This window comes from Myotis daubentonii, chromosome 4 (genome assembly GCF_963259705.1).
Source record: "Myotis daubentonii chromosome 4, mMyoDau2.1, whole genome shotgun sequence".
In the NCBI taxonomy this organism is placed as follows: domain Eukaryota; kingdom Metazoa; phylum Chordata; class Mammalia; order Chiroptera; family Vespertilionidae; genus Myotis; species Myotis daubentonii.
The window spans coordinates 13,897,819-13,914,196 of NC_081843.1; the positions used below are offsets into that span (position 1 = coordinate 13,897,819).

The window sequence follows — 16,378 nt, forward strand, 5'->3', positions numbered from 1 at the left end:
GAAAATACACTTTTTGCCCATCTGACCAAAAAAAAACACATAATTTTGACTCCTTCACATGGACGGCTATTGTGTTGGCTGTTGTCATTGTTTTTATTTGACATTTTAAGGGAATAGAGCAGTGGTTCTCAACCTTCTTAATGCCCGTGACCCTTTAATACAGTTCCTCATGTTGTGGTGACCCCCAACCATAAAATTATTTTTGTTGCTACTTCATAACTGTAATTTTGATACTGTTATGAATCGTAATGTAAATATCTGATACGCAGGATGTATTTTCATTGTTCGCGACCCATAGGTTGAGAACTGCTGGAATAGAGGTTAGTGCCCCTGACTAAATGCTCAGATGTTGCATGGTTTAAAAAGACTTGTGGCAACAAAATTTGAAAATCCCTGCTCTAGGGTTATTTTCTGGTCAGTGAATGTTATTAGCATTATGTCTTGTTGCAAATAGCCCGCCTGTTAAGTGCTCGAAGATTCCAATCCTTGAGAGCACTTCATAGGGGCCTTTAAGAAAGCTGGGCTGCTGCTGTGTCAGGCTCTCCACCTCCTGCAGCTCTTAGTTTTGTTTTCTCCACCTTGATCCTGTTTCCGTGCTGTGATTCACGAGGAGGGCAGCAGCATACTGTGAATTGGTTATTCTCGCAGATACGGTCACTGCACTCGATATTAGGGCTAGCTGGTAGATTGTATATTCTTTTTGCGTTCTGCTTTTAAAATTTTCGATTCTCTGTACTCTTTAATATCCATCCTCTTTCTTAATTAAGGATCCTTCTGGACTAATCCACCTGCAGTGCTAGAGTCCGTACCAGTGCTTAGAAGACCTGGTCTCTGGATACCATGAGTGTCAGTGTAACCTCACAGATTTGCAAATAAAGAAAAAGGGAAGGAGCCCGGCCAGTGTGGTTCAGTGATTGAGCCTCAACCTACGAACCAGGAGCTCACAATTCAATTCCCAGTCAGGGCACATGCCTGGGTTGCAGGCTCGATCCCCAGTAGGGGGAGTGCAGGAGGCACTGATCAATGATTCTTTCTCATCGTTGATGTTTCTCTCTCCCTCTCCCTTCCTCTCTGGAATCAATAAAAATATCTTTAAAAAAAAGAAAAAGAAGAAGAAGGGAAGGAGATCCATTCTACCATGAATCAAGGGTGCCTTGCAGCAGCATCTATGGTAACAGCTAGCAGAGTCCCAAAATAGTGGTTCCTAAATACTTTCTGTCCCTCTATTTCTGGGTCAGTTTTCTGTATAATTACAGATTTAGACCAGGCATCAGCAAACTATGGCCCACGGCCTAGTTGTTGTAAATAAAGTTTTATTGGCACATGGCTGTGCTCACTGGTGCATACACATGTTGCCTGTAGCTGCTTTTGTACTACAGCTGCAGAATTGAGATTAGCAGAGTCTGCAGGCCCACAAAGCAATATTTATTATCTTTAAAGAGAGAGTTTGCTGACCTCTGTTCTGCACTAGATATTCTGCTAGGTTCTTCTAGCTCTGAAAAATGAATGCCTAGCTGCCTTTCCCACCAAGGCTCAAACAAAATGGTAAAGTTTCTTTATCCTGTCAGGAAGAGCTATGATCTGCTCAGGTTGGAAACTAGAATTTCAGGAAGATGGAAAAGCAGGTTTTATGGGACTAAGAAAAAGGGAACTCCTTTCCAGGAAACAGAACAGGTTGTCAGGAATTCTTCTTGAATTTCTCTCCAGTAGAACTTCATTCACACTGGAGATGTTGCTGGGTGAGGGTATTCTATTCACTTCCCTTCTCCTTTTCTAGGTTTGAGAAACCCTCCAAGACCCCTCTTGGTGGCTGGTTCCTCTAGTACAGGAAGCAGTGACTCAGATGGTGGCCTTTTTGCTGTCCCAACAACTTTGCCACCCAACAGCCGACACGGGAAGCTCTTCTCTCCTAATAAAGAGACAGAATTGACTTTCCTTCAGCATCTGAACTCCATCAGCGTAAGTGCAGGGAATGCTCCCCTCTGCTTGCCTGCAGACCCATGTTTGCTATGAAAACACTCAGGGATCGGGCACTGTTTTCCTCATAGATGCAATCGGATTTCTTCTTGCCAAAGCCCCGGAAGTTGCAGAACCGGCACCTACGGAAGCCGCTGGTGGTCCAGGTCAGGAACGCTGGTCAGGTTTGCATAGCTGGGCTCCCCCTGGCCAAGCTGCCCGACACACTGGTTTTCTCCCGTGTCTTGAGTGTTGAACTGAAATGGAGAATCCCTGCCACTTTCTCCCTTCTTATGACTAGGGTAAATAAAGTAATAACAGTGACCCTTACTGTATCTGAAAATGAAGATAATCTTACCGTGGCCTCTTTGCTCAGTGTTTAGTGTTGGCCCTCAATCTGAAGAGTCATGGGTTCAAATCCAGTCAAAGGTACAAACCTCGTTTGCAGGGTAAATCCCCGGCTCTGGTCAGGGTGCATGTAGGAGGCAACCAATAGATGTGTCTCCTCACATTTATGTTTCTCTCTGTCTCACCCTCACCCCTCTGAGGGCCATGGAGGTAGATGTCCCTTGTGCTTTAGTGGAGATGCAGCTGTGCCGCAGAGCCAGAGGTCCTCAGACACTTTTAGGTTGACAGATACTTTCTGTTAATGTTTTAACTTCAGTGAATAACAGTTTGAGCAATTAATATAATTTATTATTTTTTTAGTTTTTTTATTTGATTGTTAGGGAGGAAGCCGGGTGGGGGAGAGAAAGAGAGAGAAACAACAATGTGTTCCACTTAAATTGGTTGATTCTTGTATGTGCCCTGACTGGGGATCAAATCCTCAGTCTTGGCATATTGGGATGGTGCTCTAACTGAGCTACCTGGCCAGGGCTAATATAATTTCTTTAAATGGTGTTCTTCACATTAGAACTTAATTATTCACACATAGGAGTCGTGGGCAGATAGGGACGGGTGGGCACTGGGACTGTGAGATGGGGCGGAAGGCCTCAGGCCTTTAGCCTGTCTGTGTTACAGGCAGCAACTTTATTTTTACACCCCAAATTTGAGGAGGCCCAGAATATGAGTGTCTTTTTTAATAGTCCACACAGAGTGGTTATAAACACACACACACACACACACACACACACACACACACATATATATATATATGACTAGTTGCATTCCATCCAAATCCATAAGAATATCCTGAATTAACAGTGGATGGTTCTGACATTCCTCCAGTTTCCCTGGAGGAAGGTTTGATCCCTCGGCATTTTTTTTCAGAGAGGACCCGATGTTCAGAGTTTGCTGGGTCTACAGGACATAGCCATCCTCAGACTGTCCCAGGGGCTCTTGTGTTTATAGCCCTAGAACCCAGAACCATCTGCTTACAATCTCAGTTCACTGTTGTCTGGAATATCCCCTTATAAGTCTTTGCTGGTTTCCTGAGTGATTTTTATTACCTGATTGGCAGTTTTCCCTCCACAGAGAACCCTGCTTCCTAGACCTTCTGAAAACCAGTCCCACAACGTCTGCTCCTTCTCTATCATGTCAAATTCCTCCATAACCGGTAAGCACTGGGTCTCCTGGGCTGGCTCTTCACTCCTTACTTTCCTGTGGCCTCCCCTTTGGGGATGACAGGCATTCGCGTTTATGGCTGTTGGAGTGACATTTGCAGCATTCCTTTGTCCGTTCTATCAGCAGAAACGGAGTGTGCCCCTGAGCCAGGCAGGCATGGCCCTCTGACAGGTGGTCTGCAGCCAGCTTCCTTCAGAGGTGGGCTCAGGTAGCCCTGTTAGCGAAGCTTCGCTTAGTTCAGTCCACCCTCTCTGTATAACGTCTTGTCGGGTGTTTTTTTGTTTTGAGCTTGTTCGTTTGGGGTGTGTGTGTGTGTGTGTGTGTGTGTGTGTGTGTGTTGTCAGGCATTTTAGGGGAAAAATGTACAACTCAGGCCTTCATAGATCTCTAAGGTCAGTGGGGGCCCTGGCTCTTTGAAGTAAATTTTCTTGCTTCAGTGAGAATTATTCAGTGGAACACATAACTCTGTGATTTAGCTTTTAAATCAGCCTTGATGTTCACATTTCAGACTGACTGACTGCTGGACCCAGACAGCTATTAATTGCTTTTTCTTGTGCCTTCTTTTCATCTACAGAAAACCTAGTAGGAAAGAGCCCAATTGCAGAGGCAGAATCTTAATCCAAGATCTGATGCTCTCATTGCTTCAGAGGAGCTTGTAGCTTCGCTTGGGTGTGCATCACCCTTAAAGGGCCATTCCCAGAAAATGACAGTGCTGACAGCACCCTCTTCAGCAGCCCCCACGGGCCACAGTGGTGCTGTTATCACGGGTGCCAGAGCTTTCTCCTCATTGGGGGCCCGTTTGACCTCTGACTTCCCCAAGTCAGCACAGTTTTGGAATGTTCAGTGTGTCCCCTTGGCTCAGCTTCCATGGTCCCAACTGGCTGGGAAGCCGGCCCATTGTAGCGCCTGCCGTGCAGTCAGAGAGCACCGGGGCAGGTGGGCCTGATGCGGCTGCTTCTGTTTTTGTCCTCACAGGCAGAGGCTCATTCCGGCCCATCCAGTCTTCCCTCACCAAAGCGGCTCTGTCTCGGCCGATCATGCCCAAGGTCCTTCCGCCCCCGGCCCCCGGCCACCTGGCCAGTAAGTTTCTGTGACCGGCATGGGGACAGACACCACGGGAGGCTTGTGAATGATGTTTGTTTTCTTCCTCCCCCAAACCATGCTCTCGTTATCCTCCAGAGAGAACAGGAAATCTGCTTCCCTTGCCTTGAAATGAGGCGTGAGGGAGAGGCTATTCCTGTGAGCGCTGCGGAGTATGTTTGGGGGTGTCGGTGGAGCTCCCATTGGCAATGTCTTTTCTGTTGTCAGGTGCTGTCGACTTAGCAGCTACAAGTGCCGGCATCATCCCCGGGAGCCCCCTCCCTGTCTTGGATGCTGAGGGTTTGTCTGGCATCTCTCCACTGTCTTCAGAGGAGGCAACAGCTACCCTTTCGGGTCAGGACTCCACTGGCACCCTCCAGAACGGCGACCCCATCCCCACTGTGGGGGTGAGTTACCACCCGCCTTCAGGATGGGTCGGTCCCTCTCCAGAGGGATGGGAGCCGAGATAATGGGGCTGATGTCATGCTGGACCCTAATTCTGCCTCAGGAGCGGGATGGGGGATGGGCCTGATGACCAGAGGGGAGTCACAGAACCAGGGAGGCTGGGCATGAGTGCTCTCTGCGTGGCTCGGGGGGAGCCATGGAAGGAGACAGAGCGGGGACAGGTTTGCTGGGTGACAATGGAGAATCCAGAACTGAGGTAAGCAGTTCTGTATGTCAGCAGACTTCTCAGATGTCAGCTTGGTCTGAGAAGGAACTTTAACCAGTGGACCAACAGTGGGCCTAGTGATCCCTGTCTGCCACTCCTCTCCAGTTCTCAGTGCTCTGGTTTCCCGGCCAGCCCAGCCTGAGGACTAGGAGGTTTTGAATTGATAATCTTAAGTGCAGTGACTTCCTGGCCCACCTTCTGGAAGCAGTGAGCTAGCTTGTCTTCACAGGAAGAGATCTCCAACCTGGACCTCAATGGGTTCCTGTAATGTTGGCTGTTAGGAAGCTGGGGAGTGGAACAGCTCTTGTCTCAGGAGCTTAATAGCCATTGGGCAGAGTTCTGGCATGCTGATTGGAAGGGCTCCTAGGCATTCATGGTGTACTTTCCTTGTAGGGTACAAGCGATCCATTCATCAGCATCCCCTCGAGGCCTGAGCAGGAGCCAGTGACGGAAGGTTTCCAGGTAGAGTGTGCTGTTGGCTGCTGAGCAAAATAGCTGCCCCAGAGCCCCCCTCCAGTGCCGAGTCCCCGTCCTCATGGTCCTGCCAGCAGACCTGGCCTCCCTGCTGTGAGTTGCCAGGATGTGACAAGGACACTCGGACATCCAATAGTTTTATCCTCCCATTGCCTAGATAAAAGGAGCATGCATCTTCCATCTCGGGTTTCTTCTTCCCTTCCACGTGGCTGGCTGATTCAGGCACAGTTCTGAAAGATCAGTTTCTTGGGCTAAGGGGAGGAGATCATCAACTGGCAGCACTTGTTGGCACTTACCTTCTGCCTGGGTGTTACCAGCTGTCTTGCTGGCAGGGAAAGCAGATCCAGATGTCCAAGGCTCTGGCCAAGGCCCCCCTGGCCCGGCCTTTGAACTCTGCATCCCCAGAGTGGTTTCTGGAGAAGCTAATGTGTTTCATACTAAATGGAAGAGGTATCTGCTGTGGTCACCGCCTCTCTGTTGACTTGGCCATCACTTGGTTACCACCTTTTGGGGTTGAGGTTGAGTTTTTGTTCCTTATTAGGGGATTGGTTGATCCATTGTATCTGAACAATTCCCATCTCCCACCAGGGTTCACCTGTCCTCTCTTTAACTGAGCTATCTAAGGCTCCTCTGCACAATGGGCTTTCCACCCCACTGCCCTTGGCGGAGGGCTCCAGCACTCGGCTCTCTCCGCCTAACGTTTCTGCTCTGCTGGACATCTCTCTCCCCGGGCCACCTGAGGACGTGCTCTCGCAGGGAGAGCCTGCCACTCAGATCAGCGACTCCATCATTGAAATCGCCATCAGCTCTGGCCAGTACGGTAAGGAACAGGCTGCCCCTGCACACCCTTCTTGGGATCAATTCCCCATTAGGACGGGGGATCCAGGCTTGCCCTTGACCTCCCATCTGAGCATTTGCCAAACCTGCTGGGTATGTTCCCATTCCACTCCCACTTTTGCACCTGCCACCTGTATGGCCTTGCCCAGCAGAGGCAGAGGCAGCACCAGTGAACAAGGTACAGATAGGACCTACAGCTGTGTATGGTCCGGTGGGACTGCTCCTGGCCTTGAGACCAACAGGATTAGATGGGCCATTATCCTAGTTGGTCATGAATCTAGGTGAATGCCTTTGGGTTTTGCAAGTTCCAGGAGGGAACTGGACTGGTATCCTGTAGCAGGGGTGTGGTTGGCACTTGCTGGTATGATTCAGGCCATGGATTCAGATTAAGCTGACTTCACAGGCTAGTAGTGAGTGGCTGTGGGCAGGTCACCGGCTCATTTGTGAACTGGGAATAGCAGAGTGCTGTTCACCACACGTGGCGTCTCTGACCCAGGATTTTGATTGACAGGTGAAGGAGTCCCTCTTTCTCCAGCAAAACTAAATGGCAGTGACAGTTCCAAGAGTCTTCCTTCCCCATCCAGCAGCCCCCAACCAGACTGGATTGCCTCCCCCACCCATGACCCCCAGTGGTGCCCCAGCGACCCCACGGACTCGTCCCTCGGCAGCTTGTTTGGTGAGTATCTGTGGGGGGTGCCCCGGTCTCTGTCCTAGACCAGCAGGACGAGCAGGGCCCACATGGTGAACTTGGTGGGGGACTAGAGCCTACATTCTCCTTGCCATCTGGCAGAACTCCCACTAGGACTGTTTGCTTGTTTTCCAAAGTTTATTTTTTCTGCACCACTTACATTTGGGAGAATGTCCAGATCTCCAGTGTGCAGTTCACTGAGCTTTGGCAAATGTGACATCCTTGTAACCCACAGCCCAGTTGCAATGTAGCCCTTGTCTATCTCCTCACACGGTCCCCTGTGCTCTTCTCTAGTCCGGCCAGCTGTCCTGGCCCCTCCCCTACTAGGGCCTTCTGCTCTTGACACCAACGGCAGGGTAGGAGACATTGGCTTCCCTCTTTCTGTTCGCAGTAAAATATTCTGATGTGGACAGGCCAGCTGTCTTGCGACATGTTGACCAGTTTGGCACGTTCACAGGATGTGTTCATCCTCATTGGGCACCAGGCGTTGTGTGATGGGAAAGGCATGTTAGGGAAAGACACAATGCTCTCAATGTCCTATGTAAGAGGGGCTCCAGGACACGTCTGGGATTCATGCGCTTTGCATTTTTAGAGAGCAGCCAATACGTGCACATGGCCATCAGACTGCAGCCCTGTAGGGGGTTGTGCTGTACACATGTTGAACCGGGTCAGCACCTTGTGTGGACGCCACACCTGATGGCCCAGAATGCGGGCTCTGGTCTGGGTGATACAGGGAGCCAGCGCTCAATGAGTGTTTCCTGTTATAAGAGGCCCATAGAACAGTACAGATCTCTGCAAAGTCAAATACAAATCATGAAAAATGGGAAACCACATTACCTGGAGGTGGGAGTGGTGACTGGACAGCAGAGCACTGAGGGGCCCCTATGATGTGAGGCCTACTTATGTGTGCTTCTGAGGACCCTCCAAGGCTCCTCATTTGAGAAAAGCCAGGTTGGCTACAGCTCCACACCAAGCGCTGTGTGCAAGCGTGCAGATAAATGCCTGCATGGGCCTGGCGAGGCTGCCTCCAGCCCTCAGATCCTTCCCTTGACCCGGAGCTGACCAAGCCATCTCAGGGCGTGATCCTCCTTTTCTTGGCAGCGAGCTTCATCTCGGAGAAAGGCCGAAAGACGCTGCCGACTCCCGTGGGGACCCCCAGTGGCACCTCCCTGCTGGGCCCCAGCCTGCTAGATGGGAATTCGAGAGACTCGTTTGTGTCCAGATCCCTGGCCGATGTGGCAGAGGTAAGTACACAATCTTATGCCTGGACTTGACCACCAGCCCTTACCCCAGAGGTGACCAAGTCCCTCAAGCAGACCTGTTTGGTTATTAAGAATTTTTCATCAAGGTGTTAAAACCAGGAGCCAGCACATGCACATCCGGGTTTCTGGCTTCTGAGAAGGGAAATTCCAGTGGCAAACAACAAAGTAAGAGCTGAGCTCTGAAGGCATCAAAACCTGGAAAATTCGGGGTTAACTGGGGGTTCTGCAGGCGACCAAAGCAGGGATTGGGTCTCATTGTGGCCTACACCAGCCGCTCGATCTGAAGCAGGTAATGCTGCCTCTGTGCAGTGCTGATGCCGATGGTAGAAGAGTAAAGAGCACCTGCAGGTGGCTTTGTCATCACTGCTGGTGCCTGACAGGAGAGGGCCTTCAGACAGCCCCTCCCTGTGCCGTTACCTGTCACTGCCTCCCAAGCAGGAGAATGGGCTCTGCAGGAAGGGCACAGATACTCCCTCGGGCTCCTCCCATGGTGAGGGCGATGACAACAAAGGTCACATTATGGCAGGCCCTCAATGTGCAGGCAAGGCTCAGTTTGTGACCCTCATCTTTGGACCAGCATGCAGTGTCCCTCTTTCTTAGGCCAGGCTGTCTGCTCATGTAGCCACCCAGGCTCCATCCAACATGGTATGAGTGTTGTTTGAGCAAGAAAGCCTTGCAAGGTTGTGCACTGATTGAAGGAGTAGAGACAGGTACATTTAATTATAAGGCAAGGTATGAAGTAACAGGTGCTGAAAGAAAAATTTAGACAGAGGATATGCTTAAAATGAAGAGATTCCACATGTAGAATGTCACATGGGCGTGGTCCTGTTATTAAAGTACTGGAGCAGCATTTCCAAATCCTGGCTTCCTGAGATGCCGAGCTGTTGGTAGGTGTCCCTCAAGGGTTTTATAGTAAGACTAGTGGCCCAGTGCACAGATTCGTGCACATTAAAAGGAAATCAATTAGAAGGTGGCTGACGGGGCAGGACTGGACGAGATGGGCCGGACACGCCCTGGAGCCAGCCTCCTGTGGTCCCTCCCTGACTGGTTGCACCTGGGGTGGCGCTGTGGCTCGAAGGCATCCGGAGTGAGTGGGGTCCCTCCGACAGGTGGGGCCCCTCAGCCTGGCCTACGGGGATCAGGCTGAAACCGGCTCTCTGACATCCCCCCAGGGGTGCCGGAGTGCAAGAGGGCACTCTGCAAAGTTGCTGTCGTACAGGGTGTGGAACGCAAACGCAAGTGTGCAGTAACCAGACTTGGGGCTAATAGTGCCCCAGCAACAACATAACCCACGGCCAAAGGTGGAATCACACGGCCCCGTGAGCAATCAGGCTCCCTCCTCTCTGGTTTTGGGGTGCATCACCTGTGAACTGCCACTGCCAAGTCACTGCAGCTTGGCAGCTCCTGCATTGAGCATCTGCCCTCTGGTGGTCAGTGCGCATCATAGCGACCGGTTGGGCACTTAGCATATTAGCCTTTTATATAGATAGATTCTTAAGGGGAACTCTGGATCAGACAAGGCTAACATAGTGGTGTCCCATTGCCTCCTCAGCTCTCGGTATCCTGATTTGAGTCTTAAGATCTGAGGAGCTTGTGGGAAGGCTTTTTGGAGGATTCTCAGCCAGCTCCTAACATGAATGGAAATTTCACCCAAATACAAACTAAACAGCAATATAGGACATTTCCTCCCCCTCGATGAGCATTTCTGTGGCCATAGAACCTTTATTTAGAGAAGATCTTGTGACTGTAATGTCCCATAAGAGGCTGGTCTCTCTCCTTTCCTGTGTCTATGTGGACATAGTTTATAAGCTCCTAGCTCCTGTGGAAGTGGCCACTGCACAAACATCCCCCGATGACACACCTGGACCCACTATTCAAAGGTGGTCCACAGACCCACTGCAGAGCACCGTGGGCTTGTTAGGGCAGACTCTCGGGCCCGCCCCAGGGCCAGTGAACCAGGACCTGCATTCCTAACGAGATCTCTGGGTGGCCTGTTGCACACAAAGGTGAGCAGCACAGAACAAAGACGGGTGCTATTCATGAATTACTAAATCCATAGCTAGTAACATTTACCTCCAGAAATAGCTGTTGTTTAACAAAAAGATCTGACCACGAACTCTCCAACTCAAAAAACATGAGTGTGTTTTTTAAATAGTCCTTATCATCTAGAAGTGCATTCTGAGATGTGTGGCTGAAATGATCTGATGTTGGGATTTGAACAAAAGTGATGGGAGCAAAGAGTGGGTGGGAGAGGTGGGCCTAGATGGGCCACAGATTGATGAAGCTGGTGATGGATATGTGGGGGAAACAGTCACTATTCTACTTTTTTCCTTCTTTTTTAAATCCTTGCCCGAGGTTATTTTTCCCCATACAGAGCAGAAGGGAGGGAGGTCGGGGGGAGGGGAGAGAGAGAGAGAGAGAGAGAGAGAGAGATGGCAGGGGAAGGAGGGGGAAATGACGTGAGAGAGATACATCAAGTAGTTGCCTCCCGCATGTACCCCAACTGGGGCGGGGTATAGAACCCACAACCAAGGTGCGTGCCCTTGACAGGGAATTGAACCCAAGACCCTTTGGTCCACAGGCCAACACTCCAACCTCTGAGCCAAACCGGCCAGGGCTTGCTCTACTTTTTGAAAACAAATTTGTTTGTTTTATATTTCTCATAATAGATTCAAAATTCGGTTCAGGCCATAGCTCTACTCAGAATTTTCCAAGGCTTTTTATTTCATTATATCATGCAATTTATTCATGATGTGCCAGGCACTGCTACAGGCACTGAGTGAATAAAACAAAGGCCCTGTCCTCAGGAGGCTTTCACTCCCGCAAAGGAGGAAGACAGTAAATCCTGAAGACTGTGTGGCAGAATGTCCCATGTTTTTGTCCACAGATGAAATCCCAATACCTAAGGCCCTGCTGTCCACACTTAAGTCTCTCGTCTCTTATTCGACTGTTGTCCTTACTGTCACATCCACCAGCTTTCTTGTTTCTGGAAGAGCCGAAGCCTGTTCCCACCCCAGGGCCTTTGCACTTGCTGTTTCTTCTCACAGGAATGTGCCTCCCCTTTCTCCACTTATATCTCCTACAGGCCACCCCAGTTTCTGCTTTCCACTCGGTGCCGTTTGCCTGTTTGACTGTCTTCCCTGACAAATCTCATATAAAGGGAAGCACTGCTCTGATCCCAGCAGCCAGCTGTGCCAGGCTCACAGTAGGCTCTCCTGCACACTTGTCAAAACAGTGAGAGTTCAGAACGATGGGCGATTCTGAGATTCTTCCCAGAGTACTAGGCCACCATTACATGGCAAGTTGATGGGAGATTCCAATCTTCACCGTAGAGAGACCCCAGTTCACCTTCTACTGGAAGTCCTGGTGGTAGCGAGTCTCTTCGTCTAGGTGGCAGGCCACCACCAGCTGATGTGGTCTTGCCTTGTGTCCTCTGCCCACAGGTCGTGGATTCCCAGCTGGTGTGCATGATGAATGAAAACAGCGTTGATTATATATCTCGATTCAATGACTTGGCCCAGGAGCTGTCCATCGCCGAGCCCAGCCGCCGAGAGGTTCTGTTTGATGGCAGTGGAAGTGGCCCCCCTGTCAGTGACCTATCCCAGTGAACATACAGCGTACTCGTGGTGGGGGCATCCTGGAGGCTTCAGAGGAGGGCTTACAGGGCTGGTGGTCCAGTCCTCAACTGTGGTAGGTGTAGAGAAAACACAAATCAAGCCCAGGACCCCCAGAAGATGGTCAGAATAGAGACACCTCTGCATCCCAGAATACGCAAAATGCTGGAAGCTGTACCCCAACAGCTTCGGGGAGAGGGCCGTAGTGGCCTGAGAGATGAGGATGAGTCCTGGAATGTCATACACCACTGGCATTGGAGCCATTCTTCGCCAGTTGTGGGATCTCGTATTGGGGTCTGTGTAATGACCACATCTGCCTTGGTGGTTGTGTTGGACAGTTCAGTGGGTTTTCTTTCTGAAAGAAAGGAGTGGGTGTGTGTCCGGCATAGTCGTCGTGCCCGGAGGAGTTGTAATCTCCCTGCTCTCTATAGGGAGGTTCCAGGTCATGGCTGCATTCTTTCTGCAAAACCTGTACCACACTTTGATTGCTTCTCTGCACCGTGATGATGGAAGGGGGTGACAGGGGACAGCTGGGCCTGGGCTGGGCTTTGCCTGGTGGTATCTGTACCCTAAGACAGCTTCATGGGGACACTGATCACATGACAGCAGAAGGTTCCCAGGGCAGCGTAACTGGAGCCATCACCCCAGAAATACTGATCCTTGCCTAGTGCTTCCCTATCTAGATGTGTTTTCTGAACAGGACGGAGAAAGAATCATGTCTTGTGCAGGTTATATGGACTTTCAGAAAAGAATCCTGCTAAGCTGCTTGGAGAATGTTTTTCTTTTGTTTTAAGAATTAGACAATGAGGAGGTAAGCCAGTTTAGTTGGTTTCCTTCTTGCATCCATCTAAAGTTTCTTCTAGGTGATCTATAACGTTACTTCTATTGGGACGATCCTAAGCACTTGTTTAACCACAGTTAAGACTTTCCTGATGAGTCCTTGAACTTCTGATGTGTTACTGTTTAGCATCTGAGACAAATGTACTTTTCAGCAGAATTTCTTTTTTTTTAGTCTTCTCTTCCTTTCGTTGGGCTAAGAGCAGAGCACAGGCCACCTGATGTGCAGGTTTAATCCCCCATGTCTTCTTTTGCCCAGTGGTCTCTTATTTTGCTCCTTCCTGTTCAGGGAATGCAGACAAGGATCATACATCCTGATGCAGTTAGAGCACTGCCACATCGCTGTATGTACTCCGTGAGCCTCCTTGGGTGACCAATTACCATTGCACGTAGTCCAGTTTCCAGCTCTCCCCCCGGAATGGAGCTAACAAGGGTCCTGTGTTCGCTCAGCCTTGGGAAACACAGCATTTAATTCACCCTTTAGCCACATTACGTGTGGCCAGAAGCCAGTGCTCTTGTGTTGGACTAGTAATACCTGAGCCACCATCCCACCTGCTGCTTCACCCTCCCCGACAGCCAGGATCACCCACCTGAACCAATCTCCCTCTCTGTGCTCACCTTTCCTCTTCCCCTGACTGGCGGAGAGGGCAGCTCGAGGCCAGCCCTGGTCCTCTGCAGAGGCTTCTCCACAGTGAGAGGTCAGCCTGTGTGGAAAGGAGAAGAAAGGTCTTTTGTGTGTGCAAGGAGAGTGGACACTCTTGATCCCATTGTCTCACCAGCTGTTTGCAGCCCTTTTAGGCTGCAGGCAGGGTCATTCGCTCCCAGCCATGGAGGAAACAGGACATTTGGCTTCTAGGCAATAGCTTCTTTTCTTTGTTTCAATTGTTTCTCGAGCTTTTGCCTCTAATGTGGCTTCCTTCTTTCAGATCTGGTTCTAGGCACCAATATCACTAAGAAAAAGCCTTCTGGGCTCTTAGGAAAAGTCTCAAAGCTCTGGAGATATGAAAGAAAGGGACATGCTAACACTTTATTAAGAGAGATCGGCAACATTGGACCAGAGTATTTTTAAGCTACTTGTGTTTTGTGATCAATATATCAGCTTTCTGAAATTAGCACCTTATATTGAGCTGAACAAGATCAGGATCGATCTCTCTCTCACTCTCTGACACTCACTCTCGGGGCATCTGACTGTGTTAGGTCTACGGTAGGATAATAGACCAGGCCAAGTTTAGGCCGTGACTAGCTTCCTCATACTCCTCCACTGTCTGGGACCAGGACCGATCAAGTCACGTCAGAGCTGCATGTGATGCCCAGTGGCAGTGTGTACTGTGCCAGAGACGGTGGGGCTCCTGAGCTGCTTGTTCATCAGGGCCACCTCAAGGCAGTCTAGTTGGTAGGCTGGCACCTGTCACCCAGTGACACCTAAAAGGAGAAAAACTCTGAGACTCAGATCAGCTTTTGTAGCTATTTAGCTGCACCCCCGGCCTGGGTTTCTGGCATAGAATCCATCTGGGAGTAGCTGGCTGGCCAGGGCCATTCAGTGGGGAAGTGGGCCAGGGAGGAGAGTAGACCGACTCTTCTCACCTCTAATAAAACTCTCAAGATTCCAGAGAATTCTGCTGCTTCCCTAGCAACCAGAGAAGTGTGTGTGTGACAAGCCAGTTCTCCAGGCATAACCCAGGTGTGAGACTCAAAGCTTTCCTATTGACTTAAATTTGGAAACGGCAAGGTAAGGGGTGGTGGGTATGTTGTATGTTTGAATGGGAAAGAAAAGCTCCACTGACCTGTAGGAGATGTTTTTTAAGTGGAATCCTTTTCAACTCAAAACAGATATAAAAAGCAAGGTGAAGAACACACACAAAATAAGTAATTGTTAAAGGCTGGGATTTTCAAAAGGCCCAAGCCTCCCAACCTCCTGCCTCTTCCTCTGTCTCTCCAGTGGCAGGCGTCATAGTCTGAGTATGCACCTGTGGCTTCCTTGAGCATGTTATCATTAAGAACAGGTCAGTTTCTGAGACCTATGTCCGAGGTCACTCTAATGTCTAGCATCTTTTTGCTGATTATCTTTTGTAAAGAGTGAGATTGTCTCTGGTCTTAAGGGAGTTGGTGGTGTGGCCTTAACTCTTATTGTGACTGTCCAGTGGTGAGCATTTTCTTCTTTAGAAAATGCAGGGGCAGATCGAAGCTTATGGTTCCACATGAGGTTTAGGATGATATTTTTTTATTTACCTTCTAGGTGTAGGGCACTTGCTCTGGGAGTGGGGATAATTGGAAACATTTCGTAAGTTGATCTACTTGCTTCCCTACATCTCTGATTTCTCAGCCTCAGAGTCCCATTCTTTATCATTCTGTGTCACTACTGATGGGTTTCCTTTTCAGTGTAATAGCATTTTTACCATCCAGTCCAAACCTGTGCGGAGAAAAATGATGGAACAGAAGCACTGGAAACAAGTGGACGAGAACAGCAGCTGCTGTGGGTTTTTGTTGTTTAAAACTTTGAGACCTATCAGATGCATTTGTGAGGAAATAGGGCACTTTGTCTTAAGGGGGGAAAAGGAAGAAACCACAGCAAACCTTTCCTGACTATCAAAGCTCTCTCCTAATCCCACAGTAATGTGTAAGTCATGTTGAGTGAGTTCAGTCTTGGAAGCACTACAGCAACCTGTACCCTTCATTCTGTACCAGGATAACTGGCTCCAGAGCTTCTGGCCCAGGCAGCAGAACTTACTGCTGTTCCTTTTAATAATCGTTAAGCCATATCATCTAAGGTTTTCGGCTTGTTTGAGATGTGAATTTGTTTAATAGATAATAAATATACATATACAGTGTATGTATAAAGCGGAATGCCTGTCCTTCCTGATTACTTTTTGTACCATATTGTAAATTACATTATTTATTCTTTACCAATTTTGGGAATAAAAGGTGTTTTGGTTATTTAATATAATAAACAAAAGCTGTTAAACTTCTTATGTTTAAATTTCCAGTTTAACTTGTAAATCTGTTTTTATTATTGTGCATAAATACATACTAATACTTGATCTAATAATTATTGTTTCTGCCTTTTTTTTTTAAGTATGCACTTTAAAAACAGTTCAAGTTGGTTGCACATTGTCCTGTGCACAGAAAGGCTGCAGGTTCAATTCCTGTATCCTACCTCCCCCTTAGGACAGCTGATCAATGTTTCTCTCTCATGTTGATATCTCTCTCTCTCTCTCTCTCTCTCTCTCTCTCTCTCTCTCTCAGCATGTCCTCTGGTGAGGATTTAAAAAAAAAAAAAAAAAAAGAGCTCACCCTATCCGGTTTGGCTCAGTGGATAGAAATTCCAGTCAAGATCACATACCTACCTTGCAGGCTCAAACCCCTGCCCTCGTTGGGGCACGTGTGGGAGGCAACCAAT

General features: G+C 49.1%; 1 protein-coding gene across 11 annotated transcripts in view; it reads left to right on the top strand.

Moving 5' to 3' along the window:
- The window catches only part of CRAMP1 (cramped chromatin regulator homolog 1), a 62,936-nt gene extending 46,909 nt beyond the window's left edge, over positions 1 to 16,027 (top strand). For 7 of the 11 annotated variants that reach the window (XM_059692630.1, XM_059692636.1, XM_059692635.1 and 4 more), the window contains 10 exons: positions 1,778 to 1,959; positions 2,049 to 2,141; positions 3,430 to 3,511; positions 4,495 to 4,599; positions 4,828 to 5,006; positions 5,663 to 5,731; positions 6,332 to 6,563; positions 7,092 to 7,256; positions 8,370 to 8,512; positions 11,974 to 16,027. In XM_059692630.1, the coding sequence (XP_059548613.1) occupies positions 1,778 to 1,959; positions 2,049 to 2,141; positions 3,430 to 3,511; positions 4,495 to 4,599; positions 4,828 to 5,006; positions 5,663 to 5,731; positions 6,332 to 6,563; positions 7,092 to 7,256; positions 8,370 to 8,512; positions 11,974 to 12,138 (1,415 nt within the window). In that variant the 3' untranslated portion in view covers positions 12,139 to 16,027. Of the gene's footprint in view, positions 1 to 1,777; positions 1,960 to 2,048; positions 2,142 to 3,429; positions 3,512 to 4,494; positions 4,600 to 4,827; positions 5,007 to 5,662; positions 5,732 to 6,331; positions 6,564 to 7,091; positions 7,257 to 8,369; positions 8,513 to 10,082; positions 10,314 to 10,339; positions 10,537 to 11,973 lie in introns of those variants that run through there. The other 4 variants (XM_059692634.1, XM_059692637.1, XM_059692639.1 and 1 more) reach the window with 4 other exon arrangements.
- Positions 16,028 to 16,378: the final 351 nt, after the last annotated feature.